This window comes from Macaca mulatta, chromosome 12 (assembly GCF_049350105.2).
Source record: "Macaca mulatta isolate MMU2019108-1 chromosome 12, T2T-MMU8v2.0, whole genome shotgun sequence".
NCBI classification, from domain to species: domain Eukaryota; kingdom Metazoa; phylum Chordata; class Mammalia; order Primates; family Cercopithecidae; genus Macaca; species Macaca mulatta.
The window spans coordinates 84,440,234-84,456,581 of record NC_133417.1 but is presented as its reverse complement, the minus strand read 5'-3'; the positions used below and the strand labels follow the sequence as shown (position 1 = coordinate 84,456,581).

Sequence of the window (16,348 nt, the reverse complement as noted above, 5' to 3'; positions counted from 1 at the left end):
AAACATAATACCGTTAAGAAAGTTTTTCTTTTTTACTTATTAAATTATACATAAAATTGACTTTTTGAGAGGGAAAGTTCTGTGAATTTAACATATGTATAGATTTGTGTAACCATCACATTATAATTAGGCTATCTCTCCAGAAAACTTCCCCCTTAGCATTTTTTTTTTTTAAGATGGAGACAAGGTCTTGCTGTGTTGCCCAGGCTGGTCTCAAACTTCTGGGCTCAAGTGATCCTCCTGCCTCCACCTCCCAAAGTGCTTGGATTATAGGCATAAGCCCCTGCACTTGGCACCCTCTTAAAATTTGTAAGTGTCCCAAACCACCATAACTGCTCTTTATAATGGGAACACATTGTCCTGTCATCTCTCTTGAAATTGTAGCCAAAAAATAGGTTAATTTATTATGCAATAACTCTTCAATCCACTTGCCTTTCTAATATATTTAGCTTCTTCTAATTGCTAATTTTGCATTTTGTCGATTTATAATCATATCAGAGATAGTACTCATTTCTCTTCTCTGTCAAATATCATCAACTAATCCAATCTTAATCTCTAACGTCAGGAGATTTCCTAGACAATGGTGTCAGTGGATCTGTCCTCGTTCATATTACATCTGTTATGTAATGTTTTGCTCGTCATCTGCGTTGTTTTCTGAACTGCCAGTTGTTTGATGTAAATGCTGGAGATTATTACCTGGAGTACACAAGAGAATCACTGCTGTGTCTCTTTTCATAGGCTCTGCATATCTAGGTGTTTCTTTTCCTGAGTGTTTTAATGACTTTGTGCCATCCTTTTTCTGTTTGAGTACTTGTATCACTCTATATTTCTCTGAATATGTATGATACATGCAAGCCAAAAGGGGAAAATCACAAGCTATAAATCAAAACTTTACTTGATTAATATTTAAACAAGGGTTGCATGTCAGCCAATCTGTTTTAGGCATTTAAGTGTACAGTTGTGACATGCATTTTCAGTAGAATGAATTTCAGTCTATAGCACATGAAAGTTAACAAATCATTTTAAAATATGTATATTCAGTCAAAACTTCCTGTGCTCTGATAAGAGCCTGTCATTTATGACTTTACCACAAATCAAAAATTAAGAAGCATAAACATATTTGTAATAATTGTTATTGACATCATTTGGGCCATCTTAAGTATTATTACCTCATACAGGGAAAACATTAACATTTTTAGCTGAGCATAGTGTGGCACACGCCTGTAGTCCCAGCTACTCGGGTGGCTGAAGCAGGAGGATCACTGGAGCCCAGGAGGTTGAGGCTGCAGTGAACTATGATCACACCACTGAATTCCAGCTTGAGCAACAGAGCAAGACCCTGTCTCAAGAAAGAAAAAAAAAAAAGTTAATTTTAACCCTGACCTTTGGATCTTAAGTTTTCTTGTTTTATGATTCTTCTAAGGTTTTTCAAGGCTCCTTCTATAGAAATAAGGTTTCTTGGAATATGGTGATTCTCTTGTGGTCTTTTTTGAGTTATGTTTTCAAAGCCATTTTTTGTTTTCATTTTTGTCATTTGTTTTCATGTTTAATTTTTGGAGACAAATACATTACTATTGAATGAGATTCTTTATTATCTTTGTTTAGGAACTAAAAGTTTAAACTATGGAATATTTCAACTACTGTTATTTGCTCACTATTGTCTTCTCTTAGAAGTTACAAATAGACTATTTTCTCATTTGTTCTTCAGATGGATCCTGTGCAAAAAGCGGTTATTAACCATACATTTGGAGTATCCATTCCCCCAAAGAAGAAACAAGTTATTTCTTGTAATGTCTGTCAGCTTCGCTTTAACTCGGATGTGAGTATCACCTTTTCATTATTCTCTGTCGTTTGTCAGAGCTAAAAGTCTAATTGACCTACATATGTACATTTCTTAATATTTACATACTCTTTAGCAGCCACTCCTACTGGTAGCCCACTTATTTCAGGATGCCAGATTTCCAAGAGATTTGGATTCAATGCTTAAAACTTGAACAATAGAGTATGGTTGACCCTCTGAATCCACAGGGTCCATATCCATGGATTCAACCTAGCTCACATTGAAAGTATTTTCTAGAATAACATTACAACAATAAAAAAAATACAAATTTTAAAACCAATAGAGGATTATAGACAATAGTCTATAAGTGGCTAATATCAAAAATTAAGAATTTGTCTATGCAGTCAGTCTCAACTATACCATTTTACAGTTAATCTCACTAATTATATTTACTTGTCAAAATGCTTGAATATCAGAAAATATGAAAAAAGTTTTAAAATGCAATGAAGATATTTTAAAAATTAAAATGCCATAAATGTGGAAGAAAACCATTTTTACTATTAGCTATCAAGTGCCACATTTCCTATTTGTGCCAAATTTTGTTAAATACCTAAGAGAATTATTAATTTCCTATATGATTTACATTTTCCCAGAACATAAAATACAGAGAAAGTTTCATAAACTATTTTATCTGGCAAGCATAACCATCCTGCTAAAAAAAGATAACAAGAAAATGGAACAAATCACTCTCTTTTATGAAAATGGGTTTTCAAATTTATAGACAAAATAACAGGAAAGCAAAATAAACAATATTAGAATATTTACAATATCCAATTACCAAGTAAAGCCAATGACCGATGTAAATCAGAATCTGAAGGCTGCGTATAATATGTGGTATTTCCTGAGTTACTTGACCCCTGTAGCCATTTTGCAAAGAGCTTGTTACAGAATTAATGTTGTTTAGAAATACTAAAATAATAATCACTTTTGTTTGCATATACCATTAAATTATGTTTTGATAATTCTACATAGGAAGCATAATAAAAAATAGTCATTGGAAAAGAGATGTTTATCATGATTTATAAAATTATATTTAGTATAATTTTAATCAAAAGTCCAACGAATTTTTTGGTACATCATAAAACTTCCTGTTCAGGAATCAAAATGTACCTAAATAAACTGAGAAATATACAGTGTTAATTCATTTGAAGTCTTAATATTGTTAAGATGTCAGTTCTCCCCCAAATTGACCTATAGATCCAGCACAATCCTGATCAAAATCCCAAAATGCTTTTTTATTGTAGAAAATAGCAAGCTGTTTCTTAAATATACATAAAAAAGAAAAGCCCTAGAACAGCCAAAACATTTTTTAAAGGACACATTTTGAAGACTTAATGCTTCCTGAGTTTAATACTTACTCTAAAATCTACAATAATCAAGACTGTGAAATTGGTGAAAGAATGGTAGACACATGGATCAATGGAACAGAACAGAGTCCAGAAATAGACTCGCACCAATATAGTCAGTTGATTTTCAACAAAGTTGCAGAGTGAATTCGATGAAGAAAGCCTAATCTTTTCAACAAATAGTGCTAGAAGAAGTATATTCATATGTAAATTCAAAAAACGCCTTGACTGCTACCTGATACAAAACATAAAAGTTCAATAGGATCATTCATAAAATAGAAACTTTCAAAAACTATTAAACTTCTAGATGAAAACAGTAGAAAATCTATTTGGCTTTGCATTAGGCAAAGATTTCTTAGAAAATAGAAAGTGTGAATATTGATATATTGGACTTCATCAAAATTTAAAACTTCTACTCTTCAGAGACACTGTTACACTATTAAGAAAATGAAAAAACAAGCTATAGACTGCTAGAAAATATTTGTACCTGCTTAAGAAATTGCATACAAATATGTAAATAACTTATAACTCAATAATAAATGATAAAATGGGAAAACAATTTTAGCAGGCACTTTACCAAAGAAGAAATATGAATGATGAATAAGCACATTTAAAAATGCTCAATGTGTTTAATGATTAAGGAAATACAAATTAAAACCAAAATCAGATACCACTACACCTATTAGAATGGTGAAAATTAAACAAATTGATAGGATCAAATGGCTAGGATGAGGAGCAACTGGACCTCTCATACACTGTTAGTGAGAATACAAAATGTTTTTTGAAAACAATTTGGCAGTTATTAATAAGAAACTTTATAAAGTTATACATGCATTTCCCATATGACCCAGCAATCCCACTTCTAAGTATATCCCCAAGACAAATGAAAACATATATTTATCCATATGTGCAGCTTAAAGTAATTTTATTTATAATTGCCCAAAACTGGAATTGATCCAAATGTCCATCAACTGGTGAATAAACAAACTATGTTAAAGCCATACAATGGAAATAAAGAAATAAAAATAAATAGAAATAAAGTAAAAGTAAAAAGTAAGTAGTGATACATGCTACAACATGGATGAATCTCCAAGGCAGTATGCTAAGTGAGAGAAGTAAGACACAAAGACTATATGCTGTATGATTGCACTCGGATAACTTTCTGCAGATGATGAAACTATGGGGATAGTCAGATCAGTGGTTAACAGGGACTGAAGGTTAAGTTAGGGAATTGACCACAAATGGAAATGCAGGAACCTTTTTGAATGATGAAAATATTCTGTAACTTTATTGTTGTGATGTTTACATGACAGTCTTTGTTTTTCAAAATTCATTAAGCTGAACACCTAAAAAAAAAAAATTTACTATATGTAGGGTATACCTTAGTAAATCTAACTAGAAAAAATTAATGATATGAGCCACAAAATATTTTATAAATAGAAGACTAATTTATGATAGTGATATAACTACTAAATATATTAAGCTACAATTTTACTACTAGAATGAAAGTATAATACTTTTCTAAGAATAGACACAATAATAAATACAGAAATAGATTCGAGTACATTTTACAGTATTGCTCAGTTATTATTCAAATTTTTAGAGTTATACAGAGAAATTAAAGTCTGTTGTTATATAGATATGACATGAAAATGTTTATTACTTATCTGACCACTTACAAAACAAATGCCCACCTAAAGACATGCTGCATCTTTAACACTGGCATTCTCACTGTCAAAAGGCCAGATGCTTGATAACATCTCTCAATACAATGCAAATAACAGATTTCAGAATGAAATTGCAAAAATCGTGCAAAAGATGCCTAATTTTATGAAGTCCATTAATGTAATGTTAGAGAACTGCTTGGTTTAAAGCCACTGACAAATAAGGATTTACCTATTTAGAAGAGTTAATTTAAGAAGAGTAAAATAACGAGGTTGATGATGGATAGATTCTTCAAAACAAGAGATGTTGAACACTGACTGAATAATAGGGGCTTAGGGACAATTATGAATCTCTCAAATTAAAAAATAACATATTTATAGTCCAAACCATGATAATATTAAAAAACCTATTGAGGCTGGGTGCAATGGCTCATGCCTGTAATCCTAGCACTTTGGAAGGCTGAGATGGGTAGATCACTTGAGTTTAGGAGTTTGAGACCAGCCTGACCAACATGGTGAAACCCTGTCTCTACTAAAAATACAAAATTAGCCAGGCATGATGGTGCATGCCTGTAATCCCAGCTACTTGGGAGGCTGAGGCAGAAGAATCGTTTGAACCCCAGTGGGGAAGGTTGCAGTGAGTTGAGATTGTGCCATTGCACTCCAGCCTGGGCAACAAGAGCAAAACTCCATCTCAAAAAAAAAAAAAAAACACACACACACACACATTGAAAAAACTATCCCTTTCCTCACCTTCCCAACCTCCATGTCATTCCCTATTTGTAATCACTTTAATATTTTTTGCATATCTTTCCAGGTTTTGCTTATGCAAATATAACTAAGTATGACTACATATTCTTATTTCTTCCCTTTTCTATGTAAATAGTAGCATACTATTGACACTCTTCTTTGCCTTCATTGCCTTCATTTTTTTATGTAACAATATATGCTGGAGAATTTTTTCTATCAGAACATAGAGAGCTCCTGTACTCTTTTTATAGATGTGATAGGCAAAGATGCCCATATCCTACTTTCTGGAACCTGTTAATATATCTTACATAGCAGAGTGGAATTAAGGTAGTAGATGGAATTAAGGGAGCTAATATTCGGACCTCATGATAAAAGAATTATTCTGGATCATCCTGTGGTCCCAAGGTAACCAAAAGGTCTTTAAAAGTAGAAGAGGGAGGTGGAAGAGGCAGTCAGAGTGATGCCATCTGACAAGGAGTCCACTGGCCATTGCTGGCTTTGTAAGGGAAGGAAGGAGCCACCAGCTAAGGAATGTGGGCAGCCTCTAGAAGCTGGAAAAGACAAAGAAATGGATTTTCCCTTAAAGCCTCCAGAAGGAATGCAGCCCTGCTGACATCTTGATGTTAGCCCAGTGAGATCCATGCCAGACTCCTGACCTCCAGAACTATAAGATAAGAAGTTTTTAAGCCACTAAGTTTATAAAAATTTGCTATGAAAGCAACAGAAAACTAATACAGTAGTTTATTTGTGGATGTTTCATAGTTTAACTCATCCCTTACAGGGTGACACTTAGATTGGTTCCCATCTTTTGATATCTCCTAGATTTTCACTCAGTAAATGGCAGAGCTAGAACATAAGTCTGAATCTCTTGCCTCTAAATCCACAGCTCTTCCTATTATATTATGTTGCCTCACATAAGTTTACTCATTTCCTAAGCATTTACTGAACTCTTCCTGTATGATAAACACTTTGCTAATCTCTACAATATGGCCTAAAATGAACCACATGATCTTTGGAAGGACCATTGAAGTTCTATAATTAATAATCATTTCCATGGTATCTCTGTCAGGAGAATAGGATATAAACACCTCCATCTTACAAATCAACAGCTAAGACCCAGAAAGAATGACTATGAGTTCTGTTTTTTATTTGTGTGATGGGTTGGGTTATGGAAGGCATAAGAATTTCTTTCGAGCCCCAGAATTACTCCAGGAGTACATCCACCTTTGTCTTGAGCTCCATTTGATGTCAGCCATTTTCTTTGTACTTACTAATAGGGGCGTGGACATATGTGCACACATAAGCACATGACCAGCAGCCTCCTTGCTATAGCTCCAAAGTTCCATTGATAATAAAGAAAGAAATTAGATTTCTGAGTCATTCTTAGACTCTGGGCAGTAAAGCCACAAAGTCTGGATGGCAAATTCACAAATGTGACATATACATGTTCTCAGTGTTTAGTAATGGTGCTATAATCTGCATAAACAAGCTCTGAAGCTGAGCATTTTTTATTTGGGAGAGAGTTTATTATTTTATAATTACCCTATTTACATTTTAATGTAAGAATTAAAAAGATGCTCATCCTTATTTTTTAATAACATTTCTAAATCAGCCTGAGACTGAAATTGGCTTCACTCTTCAGTATAGAAAATACGTTTATTGAAAAATCTGGAAGGCAGATGCACAGTAAACAGACTGCATTTTGCAGTTCTTCATTATCCATATAAAATGTACCAGTCGACTTCATGCATTAAAATTCAATATGACCTAGTTTAAGTGTCCTATACCTCCCTTTGTCCAGCTTTTATCATCTCAGTAGAACTACCCTGTTGAAAAGCAAAATGCTACAGCTTTATTTACACAATACACAGTTATGTAAATGAGCAAGCATTAATCACAAACATTTCCCAAATGAACCTTTACAAATTAACACCATTAACTTTGCCAGGGAGCAGGCATTGCAGTCCAGGAATAATATGCTTTCCAACTGAGTCCCAGATATTTGCACAAATGTGTGTATCACCTCAAGCCCTACTTTCTTCCTGATCACCTTTTTTCTAACAAGGTATACCTAAGCTGAATGAGGCTGTTTTAACCCTGAATGTTTCTTTATTCTCCAGTAACTGAGTATACTGCAACTGCAGTATGGTCATAAATTGATAAGCCTAAATCTGAATCTTTATCTTTTAGCTGGAAAATGCCATTTCCAGAGTTAAGCTTTGCCAGGGAAATGAGCTTACGTACACTTCAGAAAATTTTTTGAGACTAACGTTTATCTCATTTTGGCTAAGTTGAAATTGGCAGATTCCAAATAATTTCTAATTTACATATGAGTTTCAATTCCTTGGAGGATAGTAGCAGAAGGATGAAAGAATGATTCTTACACAAAACCAATCTTTATACAAAATTGAATCAAAATCAAATTCTTAAACAGATTCTTACACAAAACAGGGCAACTTGATTCTCTTAAATATTTAAAAACAGAGATTATATTATTATTATTAATATTGGTCTCAGAACATAGTTTATTATAAATACCCTTAATGTATTTCTGAGTCTTTTATGCCTTATAGGCAAATCCAAATGAAAGCATGGTGATCTTTTTAGTCAAGTTTATATAGTCTAAGTCAGAAGTTGACCCTGAAATGTTGGTACTCAGCATTAGTACCACAAGTAATTAAGCGTGAGATACATTGTCTCTAAATGTTGACCCCATAGGCTTTTATTACTCATTTGGAGCTAGGCCATTTGATTTTTCAAATTTACATTATTATCTTTGAATGACATCATAAACATTGAATCAGTTATAGTTTATATTTTATTTTTTATGGTACCTCTAAGTTTGTGATCTGTTGATGTTTTTTATTTTGTTTTTTGGTTTTAGGTTATCGAATATCCCTCTCTCTCATTTTAGCCTTCTGTTCTTTTTGCTGTACCCTATTTTCTCATGTCTGAAGACCTAAGGTGACAACCTCCTGCAATTTCATTTATTTACATTAGAATGATTAAGTACATATGGACAGAAAATTAAGGGTAGAAGTTAAAATGGTAGGGTAATGCCTGTAATCCCAGCACTTTGGAAGGCTGAGGAGGGTGGATCACGAGGTCAGGAGATCGAGACCATCCTGGCTAACATGGTGAAACCCCATCTCTACTAAAAAATACAAAAAACTAGCCGGGCGTGGTGGCGGGCACCTGTAGTCCCAGCTACTCGGGAGGCTGAGGCAGGAGAATGGCGTGAACCCGGGAGGCGGAGCTTGCAGTGAGACGAGATCACACCACTACACTCCAGCCTGGGCGACAGAGCGAGACTCCGTTTCAAAAAAAAAAAAAAAAAAAAAATGGTAGGGTAATCAACCACTTGTGTAAACATTTCTGTGGGTGACCTGACTGTGCTACTCTTTACTATAAATTTCTGAAATTTCAGAAACTGCAGTGGTTCAATGACCTCCCTCAATTCCCATGTGCTACAGTTAGTGTGCAATTGATACATCCATAATACCACCTCACTGTGCATTTTGTGTCTTTGTCATCTTAGCAGTTTTCATTTGGATAAGGCCATTTAGGTTATGCCCTCCGGGGTCTTTCTGCCTATGTCTCTTCTTTGGTTTTAATTTTATTCCAATTTCCTGATTTCTTTAGCAGTTAATAAAATACAATATAAACTTGTATTTGTCTTGCATGAACAAACTTCCCTATCTACCATCTGCCATTTAGAAGGCCTTAGTGCTGTCTCTGCTAGAGACCTTGGCATTCTCTGTCACCCAGCAGAGACCTCAGCAGTCAAGAGATTAGGAAGGAAGCCACAACTTTGGGTTCCACATAACTCCCTTTCCACATGCTGTTGGCTGATTTTGCATCTTCCTTTGCCACCAGACCTAACTCCACCTCTCTCCACCAGCTGCGACGAGGCAGCAAGTCCCTGCAGCAGCTGTGTTTTTTTCTGAGAAATCAGATCAACTGGGAAACAGGAACCCCATTAGACACCATGTTTGAAGATGTCCCTTCCAGCAAAAGCAAAAGAGGCACACAGCTGCAAGGGTACCCGCTTGGGTTTTCTGAAGTATCAAGCTTTTTATTTGTCATTATGTAACATTCTCCTAGGGGATTCCACATTTTGCTATTGACTGCCTGGTGCTTGCTTTTAACTCTAGAAATTCTATCTGCATGTTACATGTTTCTCTTCCCCTGTGTTTTCCTCTAAACTATCACATTTCTTCTTCCTTTCTTCTCTACTCAATTTTCTCTTCTCTCTCCTCCAACTCCTCTCCTTTATCACTTGTTCCTATTTTTCTGGCACAAAAATACAACAAATGTAATTTCCCCTGTCTTTCTTGGACATTTGTAATTTCTTTATTAAGCTGTTTTAGCTTAAAAACTGGATACATTGTTTTAAATCTAGAGGTATTTTCCTTAAAAAGGCCTTTGGAAGGTTAAAAATATATTGAGCATGTTATTTGAAACTCAAACCAACATACTATTTTAAAAATAAATTTACCTCATATTTTCTGAATATTCAGACACTCTATAGTTGATGGTACTTTACCCTAATGGGTTTGTCAAAAAAACTTTGAACATTCACTTTCATGTATATATTATACATTCACCTATATATATGTATAGTCACATATATAAACATTCACCTATATACACACACACATATATATACACATTCACTGCCTGCCACACATACACATCTTCTGCATTTCTCTTGAAAGCCCTTAAGATAGATATCAGCTTCACATATATTAACATATAGATAGCACATTCACATATATAAACATTCACATATATATATATACACACGTATATATACATATTCACTGCATGCCACATATCAACTGTATTTCTCTTGAAATCTCTTAAGATAGCAGCTTCTTTAGTGTATAAACTTGTAGCATATTTATATAATTCTAGATTATATATACACAATTTCATATAAGGAGTGCGTGTGTATATGTGTGTGTGTATGTTCAAGAATACTAGTGCCTAAGCTATTAGATTTCACCTTTATAAATAGTAGCCTCCCATGCAAAACCTAAATAAGCCAAGGAAGTTGACCCTCACAGAAAAGTGACTTTATGATAAGGGGATTTGGAGAAAGTCACATATAAAGTGAACTCTGTAGCAGATGATTAAAGAAAGAGATAACCACAGTAGTGAAAATCTCATTGCTGGGTTAAGAACCAAAAAGCTAGTTGCAAACTTTACATCTGCTGTTCAACAGTACAAACTGTTGAATAAATGAATAATATTGTAAGTTTGAAAAAACCAACTGATTCTGTCAAGAAAAATGATACTGAAAATAGAGGGAATCAATAGCATCAAATGGAAATCTAGAAAATGATAGCCTGCTTTTGTCAAACATTTTACATTTTTGCCATAAATAAGACTATTCATATTGATTCTTAAGTTTGAAGAGTAGTGAAGCAGATAGGAAGTAATTAAAAGCATAAATCTCAGGAACTTGGGAAGGTAATTCTCTGCTTTGCAGACAGAGCTGACAAAATGATGAGCATTTTTGCTTCAATATGACAGAAATATAGCATGATTACAGGGAGCAGGGACATATCGTGCTAAAAGTTTCATTCAATAGCAACTGTTTAACAAGCTCATAACAAAGTTCAGTCATCTTTTTTGAAGCATATAGTAGTCACTTATTAAATGTAAACTTGTTTCCAAAGTAGCACTATAATATTATTTAAAAAGTCACAGCCTTTATCAGCATTACCTTATTATAAATGGATATTTGGATAATTTAGGATTGAAATTAAGTTTGTCACTGAAAAAAAAGGAAAGACTAGGTTAAATGTGAAGTTTAAAAAAGTGATTGTGATGGATCACGAGGTCAGGAGAGGGAGACCATCCTCGTTAACACGGTGAAACCCCGTCTCTACTAAACATACAAAAAATTAACCAGACGTGGTGGCAGGTGCCTGTAGTCCCAGCTACTCGGGAGGCAGGAGAATGGCAGGAGCCCGGGAGGTGGAGCTTGCAGTGAGCCCCGATCGTGCCACTACACTCTAGCCTGAGCGACAGAGCGAGACTCTGCCTCAAAAAAAAAAAAAAAAAAAAAAAAGCGATTATGATGACTCATAAAGGTTCATCAAATCCTATTTTTAACTAATGAGGAAATAGATAATACACATCATTCAATTTTTTTGGCTTTTCTTTAAATACATAGATATCTAACATGACATGTTATTTTAATTATTTATATGTGTTCAATGATATTCAGAATTGGTGATCAGCCTAATATGATGTTATGAAGAAAAGAAAATATGAACATTACTAGGAAAGTACCAATACTCACCCTCACTTATCATAATACAGTCTCAACAGAAAATAATTAAGTATCCATGATTCACCATCAAAACTGCAAGCTTTGGTTCATTTCCATTAAATATTAGTTTGCTGATCAAACATTAATAACCGCTTTAAAAATACTATGAGTTTTCTTTTTTCCTGTGTAAAATTCCTGTGTTAATAACTCTTTTAGTCAAAAGTAAAAGATTCCTGGAAGGATTTTTAAGTCATTTTGTCAGTGATCTTTCTCATCCAAAAGTTGTCTTGCCACTTGGGGGTTGGAAAAAGACTGTTGAGGGTTTGTGTATTTTCCTTCTTCGCTTGGTATGGATTTCTTTAGTGAAGATTGGTTGCAGAATCCTTAACAATAAGATGTTTCATTAGATATTTGTGGTTTTGGATTCTTCAGCTGAAAATGTATTCAACATACAATTAAAAACAGGTAGAATTGGAACACCTGTAGCCTTCCAAAACGATTAGTTGCTGGTTTTAAGTTTAAATTCAGGCTTTATTTAAGACATACTTGGTTTGCTGTAGCTTATCTTTTATTCAGTATGGTTGAGCAGGCAAGTGGCTATAATTTTTATAATTTAAGACAAAAACACAAGTGAAGCTGAATGGAACAAAAAAATAAGTTTACTACACTACTTTCAAGTAAGAGACCAATTTAATACCATTTAGAACATTCTGCAGAAGAGATACCCTTTAGCTACTCTCATCTCTCAAGCAGCTCTTTAAATGAAGTGACAGCATTTTGCCGTGGAAGCCAGATAACTTTAGTTGTGGTGGGTCAGCATAAAGAGCAGTTTTTTGGGAAAGTCTGACTGACTGTAAGGAACTTTATGATATGTGGCTTGGGGATGGGGTGGAGGTAGAAACGGCATATGAAGAAGTATGACCTTAACCAGTTTTAACATTTCAAGCTAAGAAGATGTTGTTGGCAAAATACTGTAGCTGGTTAACATGAGTTATTTAAGGAGAGTAAAAGAGCAGTGAACTTGAACAGAGAGTTAGGAAAAGAGAATCAAAGTAGTTCCTGCCTTGAAAGGAAGATCTGAGAAATACCCTCCTATACCTAACCAGCTAGGGAAATAAAACTAATACAATTATAAACACTGCTGAACTACATGATGTTAATACAGTAATATAAATTTAATTATAAATTTAGTAATGGAGACAGCACATGGGATAGAATAATCACACACGTGGAAAGCTATCATTTGATTAATGCCTTCTCTTCTGCCAGGCCCTGTACTAGGTATTCTCTATATGTTATCTTTGTGTTTGCCCAAAGATTCCTGGTAGAGGTAAACTGAGAAAGACTTGAGAGATGGTCAGGATTTAAAGGAGAGGGAATTGAGGACATAAAATATTAGAGCTAAATCGGGGCTTGTTGAGGATATGGGCTATGAATAGGCTGCAGGGGGCCAATGGACTCCCTAAAACTATGTAAAATTTTGTGTATCTGGAACCATGATCACTTAAGAGATGTGACTGAATCTTCCCTTCTCACAGGATGAATGTTCCACAGCTTCCTTTGGCAACATGTTCGAGGATTTAATCACTTTCAGTTATTAATACTCCATCTTACTTAAATCTTTTATAAAAAAAAGGAAAAGAAACCTTTGTCTTTATTTCTCTCACTTTAGTTCTGCATTCTAGGGTTCATAGAGAGCAAATGTTGGGTTCACTACTTAGAAAACAGATCAAGGACAAGGACCCCTGAGAATGTATGACCCTGTTAAGGCTCTAACTTTGGGGGCTGAGAATATGATTCAACTCATGAATTTGTGCTTCCTTCAGATTAGAAAATGTGTTTTAGTTCTAATAAATAATAATTTCATTACTTTATCAGTTGTATACCTAACATATCGGACACTCTCATTGCAGGTAATTTTAATACTCCCTCCTCTCTAGGAAAAAGGCATTTTCAGAAATAATTGTGAAATTACATGACTAATAACAGTAGCCACAAAGTAACTCATAAACATTTTTTTAAATTAAAGTTTGAATATAGTACTATGCCACTAAATATTACCAGTGCACAAAAGAGAAAAAGGTAAATAGTTAATCTTTGTGTTACATTAATGTATTTTATAAATGGAGAAAAACTTATATATTAGTCCATCACAGTAATGAATAATACCATTATGGTAACAAAAAAGTGAATTTTAATACAATCAAAATTATACAATATAGAGTTTAGGTAACTATTAATTATACCACTGATGTAACATTTTCATTTATTTCTTATTTTTAAAGCACATAATAACTTTAAAAGAAGCATACATTTCCATTTTAATGCTACCAGCCAAAATCAGTAAAATATTTTATGTATGGGCTACAATTTATCTTTACCAAATAAGTTAATACACCTTACAGTTGCCACTGTCTCACTTAAGTCTAAAACACAAAAATTCCAAGTAATCACAAAATGAAAGAATTGAAATTCTGAAGTTTTGTTTCTTTGCCTTTAAATTCACTATACTGTCATTATTGATTTCAAAGCAACTATTAAATGCAAGAATCTGAGTGGCACAAGGTTTGCAAACTTGAACTGCGTCTAAAACAAGCTTGAAGGATTCCTCACCATTAGGAACTTACTCATATACTGAATGGATGTAGAGGAGTCACTGTGAATTGGAAGTTCCATCATGCAACTACGAGCTCTCTTTATTAACTTCCATGTAGTTAATTTAAAAATTTTGAAAAGCTCTCATTTTAAGCTTATATATGTATTATTAAAACTCAACTGCAACCACAGCAATTGTTTATTTAAAACTTAGACCAATAAAAAACTATTTTTCAGAGAAGACTATTTTATTATTTGTTAAAAACTACCAGTATGTTATGATGATAAAAAGTAGCCTGATTTTTGGTCAGTTTTTTAATTGTTTTTTAAACAAATGCAAACCATATTTCCTGCACCTGAAGTGAACTGTCTCACAGCCCTATCTTCAGTATACCATTGACATTTGTTATTCAATTAGTAGGAATTCTAGTTCTGCTTTAAATACATGTTAGATATAGCACAGGAGATATGTAGTGCTAACTTTTAATCACCAAATAGTTTCCTTTTTATCTTCAATAATTCTCACTGAATGTTCTCTGAAAAGTAATTTTCATTATCTGTCAACTGTGAGCTTAAGGTGATTACTCAGTTTTTCCCTGGAAAGAAATAACATTCTATAATATGAGGGACAGCTATGGAACCCTTTTCTGTGATGATTTATTTTTATATGTCATGAATTTTTTTGGCCCTTTCTTATATCATTTAAGAGGAATGGAAAAGGCTAGATTCACTAAAGGAATAGTTAGGTTGTTATAGTTTTGTAATTTAAATTATTTAGGCCAACAAAATGTCCTATATACACTGCTAAACTAAAAATACTAACAATCTCTTTTTAAGACTTAAACATTTACACAGATAGTTATAGAAGGGGCTATTCATTAAAATCTGTAAATGCTGGGCAAATGACGAATGTCTGTATTTGTAAAATAGAATAGAATTACTGAATTTGCAGATGTAGATATAAAAATATAAAATTTGAATATGTGAGAGACATTCTTTGTAAGCTAGCTTTCTAGAGATTTAAACATTGAATAATTGTCTTTTGCATAAGTTTTCATTTTCATAAATGCAGTAAATTCTTATTAAATTGGACTACATTAATTAGGGATTTGTGATCATTCAGGTATAGGCAAATTGTACTTTTGTTGGACCAAATTATTTCTTCAAAGATAATGCAAATGATTGTGGCAAAGGAGGTTGAAGCATGGAGATTTAGAGTACCAGCAGAACCACTTTTTCAATCCTACTTAAGCACTCAAGGGCACTAATTAAAATACGAGCAATGATATGATACAAAATAATTCCTACCAGGCACAGTAACTCCCGCCTGTCTTCCCAACACTTTGGGAAGCTGAGACGGGAAGATCACTTGAGCCCAGCAGTTCCAGGCCAGCCTGGGCAACATGGCAAAACCCCGTCTCTATAAAAAAATACAAAAATTAGCGGAGCCTGGTGGCATGTAGCTGTAGTCTCAGGTACTTGGGAGGCTGAGGTGGGAAGTTTGCTTTGAGCCCAGGAGGCTGGGTGCACTGCAGGCTGGGTGACAGTACAAGATCCTGTCTCCAAAAAAAAAAAAAAATATATATATATATATATGTAGACACACACATCTATATATACATCATACACATATTTTAACAAACCATTTAAGAATCTTTGGATCTTTGGTAACAGTTGCATTTCTGCAAAAAATGTTCTACTTTTTGAACTTTTTTTTACTATTTCATGATACCCTTTATCTAAATTAGTCCACATGAATGAGCTTTTTCTGAAATTATGATCATTCAGTAATATCTAATACTATTGCCTTTTTTAAAGAAAATGAATATTTTGATTACTTGGTTAACATTCTCTTTCAGGTGAAGTGTTT

General features: G+C 33.8%; 1 protein-coding gene across 10 annotated transcripts in view; it reads left to right on the top strand.

The window, feature by feature from the left end:
* ZNF385B (zinc finger protein 385B) overlaps window positions 1-16,348 on the top strand; it is a 416,540-nt gene that overhangs the window by 337,773 nt on the left and 62,419 nt on the right. For all 10 annotated transcript variants that reach the window (XM_002808008.4, XM_028830892.2, XM_077956605.1 and 7 more), the window contains one exon: window positions 1,709-1,819. In XM_002808008.4, the coding sequence (XP_002808054.1) occupies window positions 1,709-1,819 (111 nt within the window). The remainder of the gene's footprint in view (window positions 1-1,708; window positions 1,820-16,348) is intronic.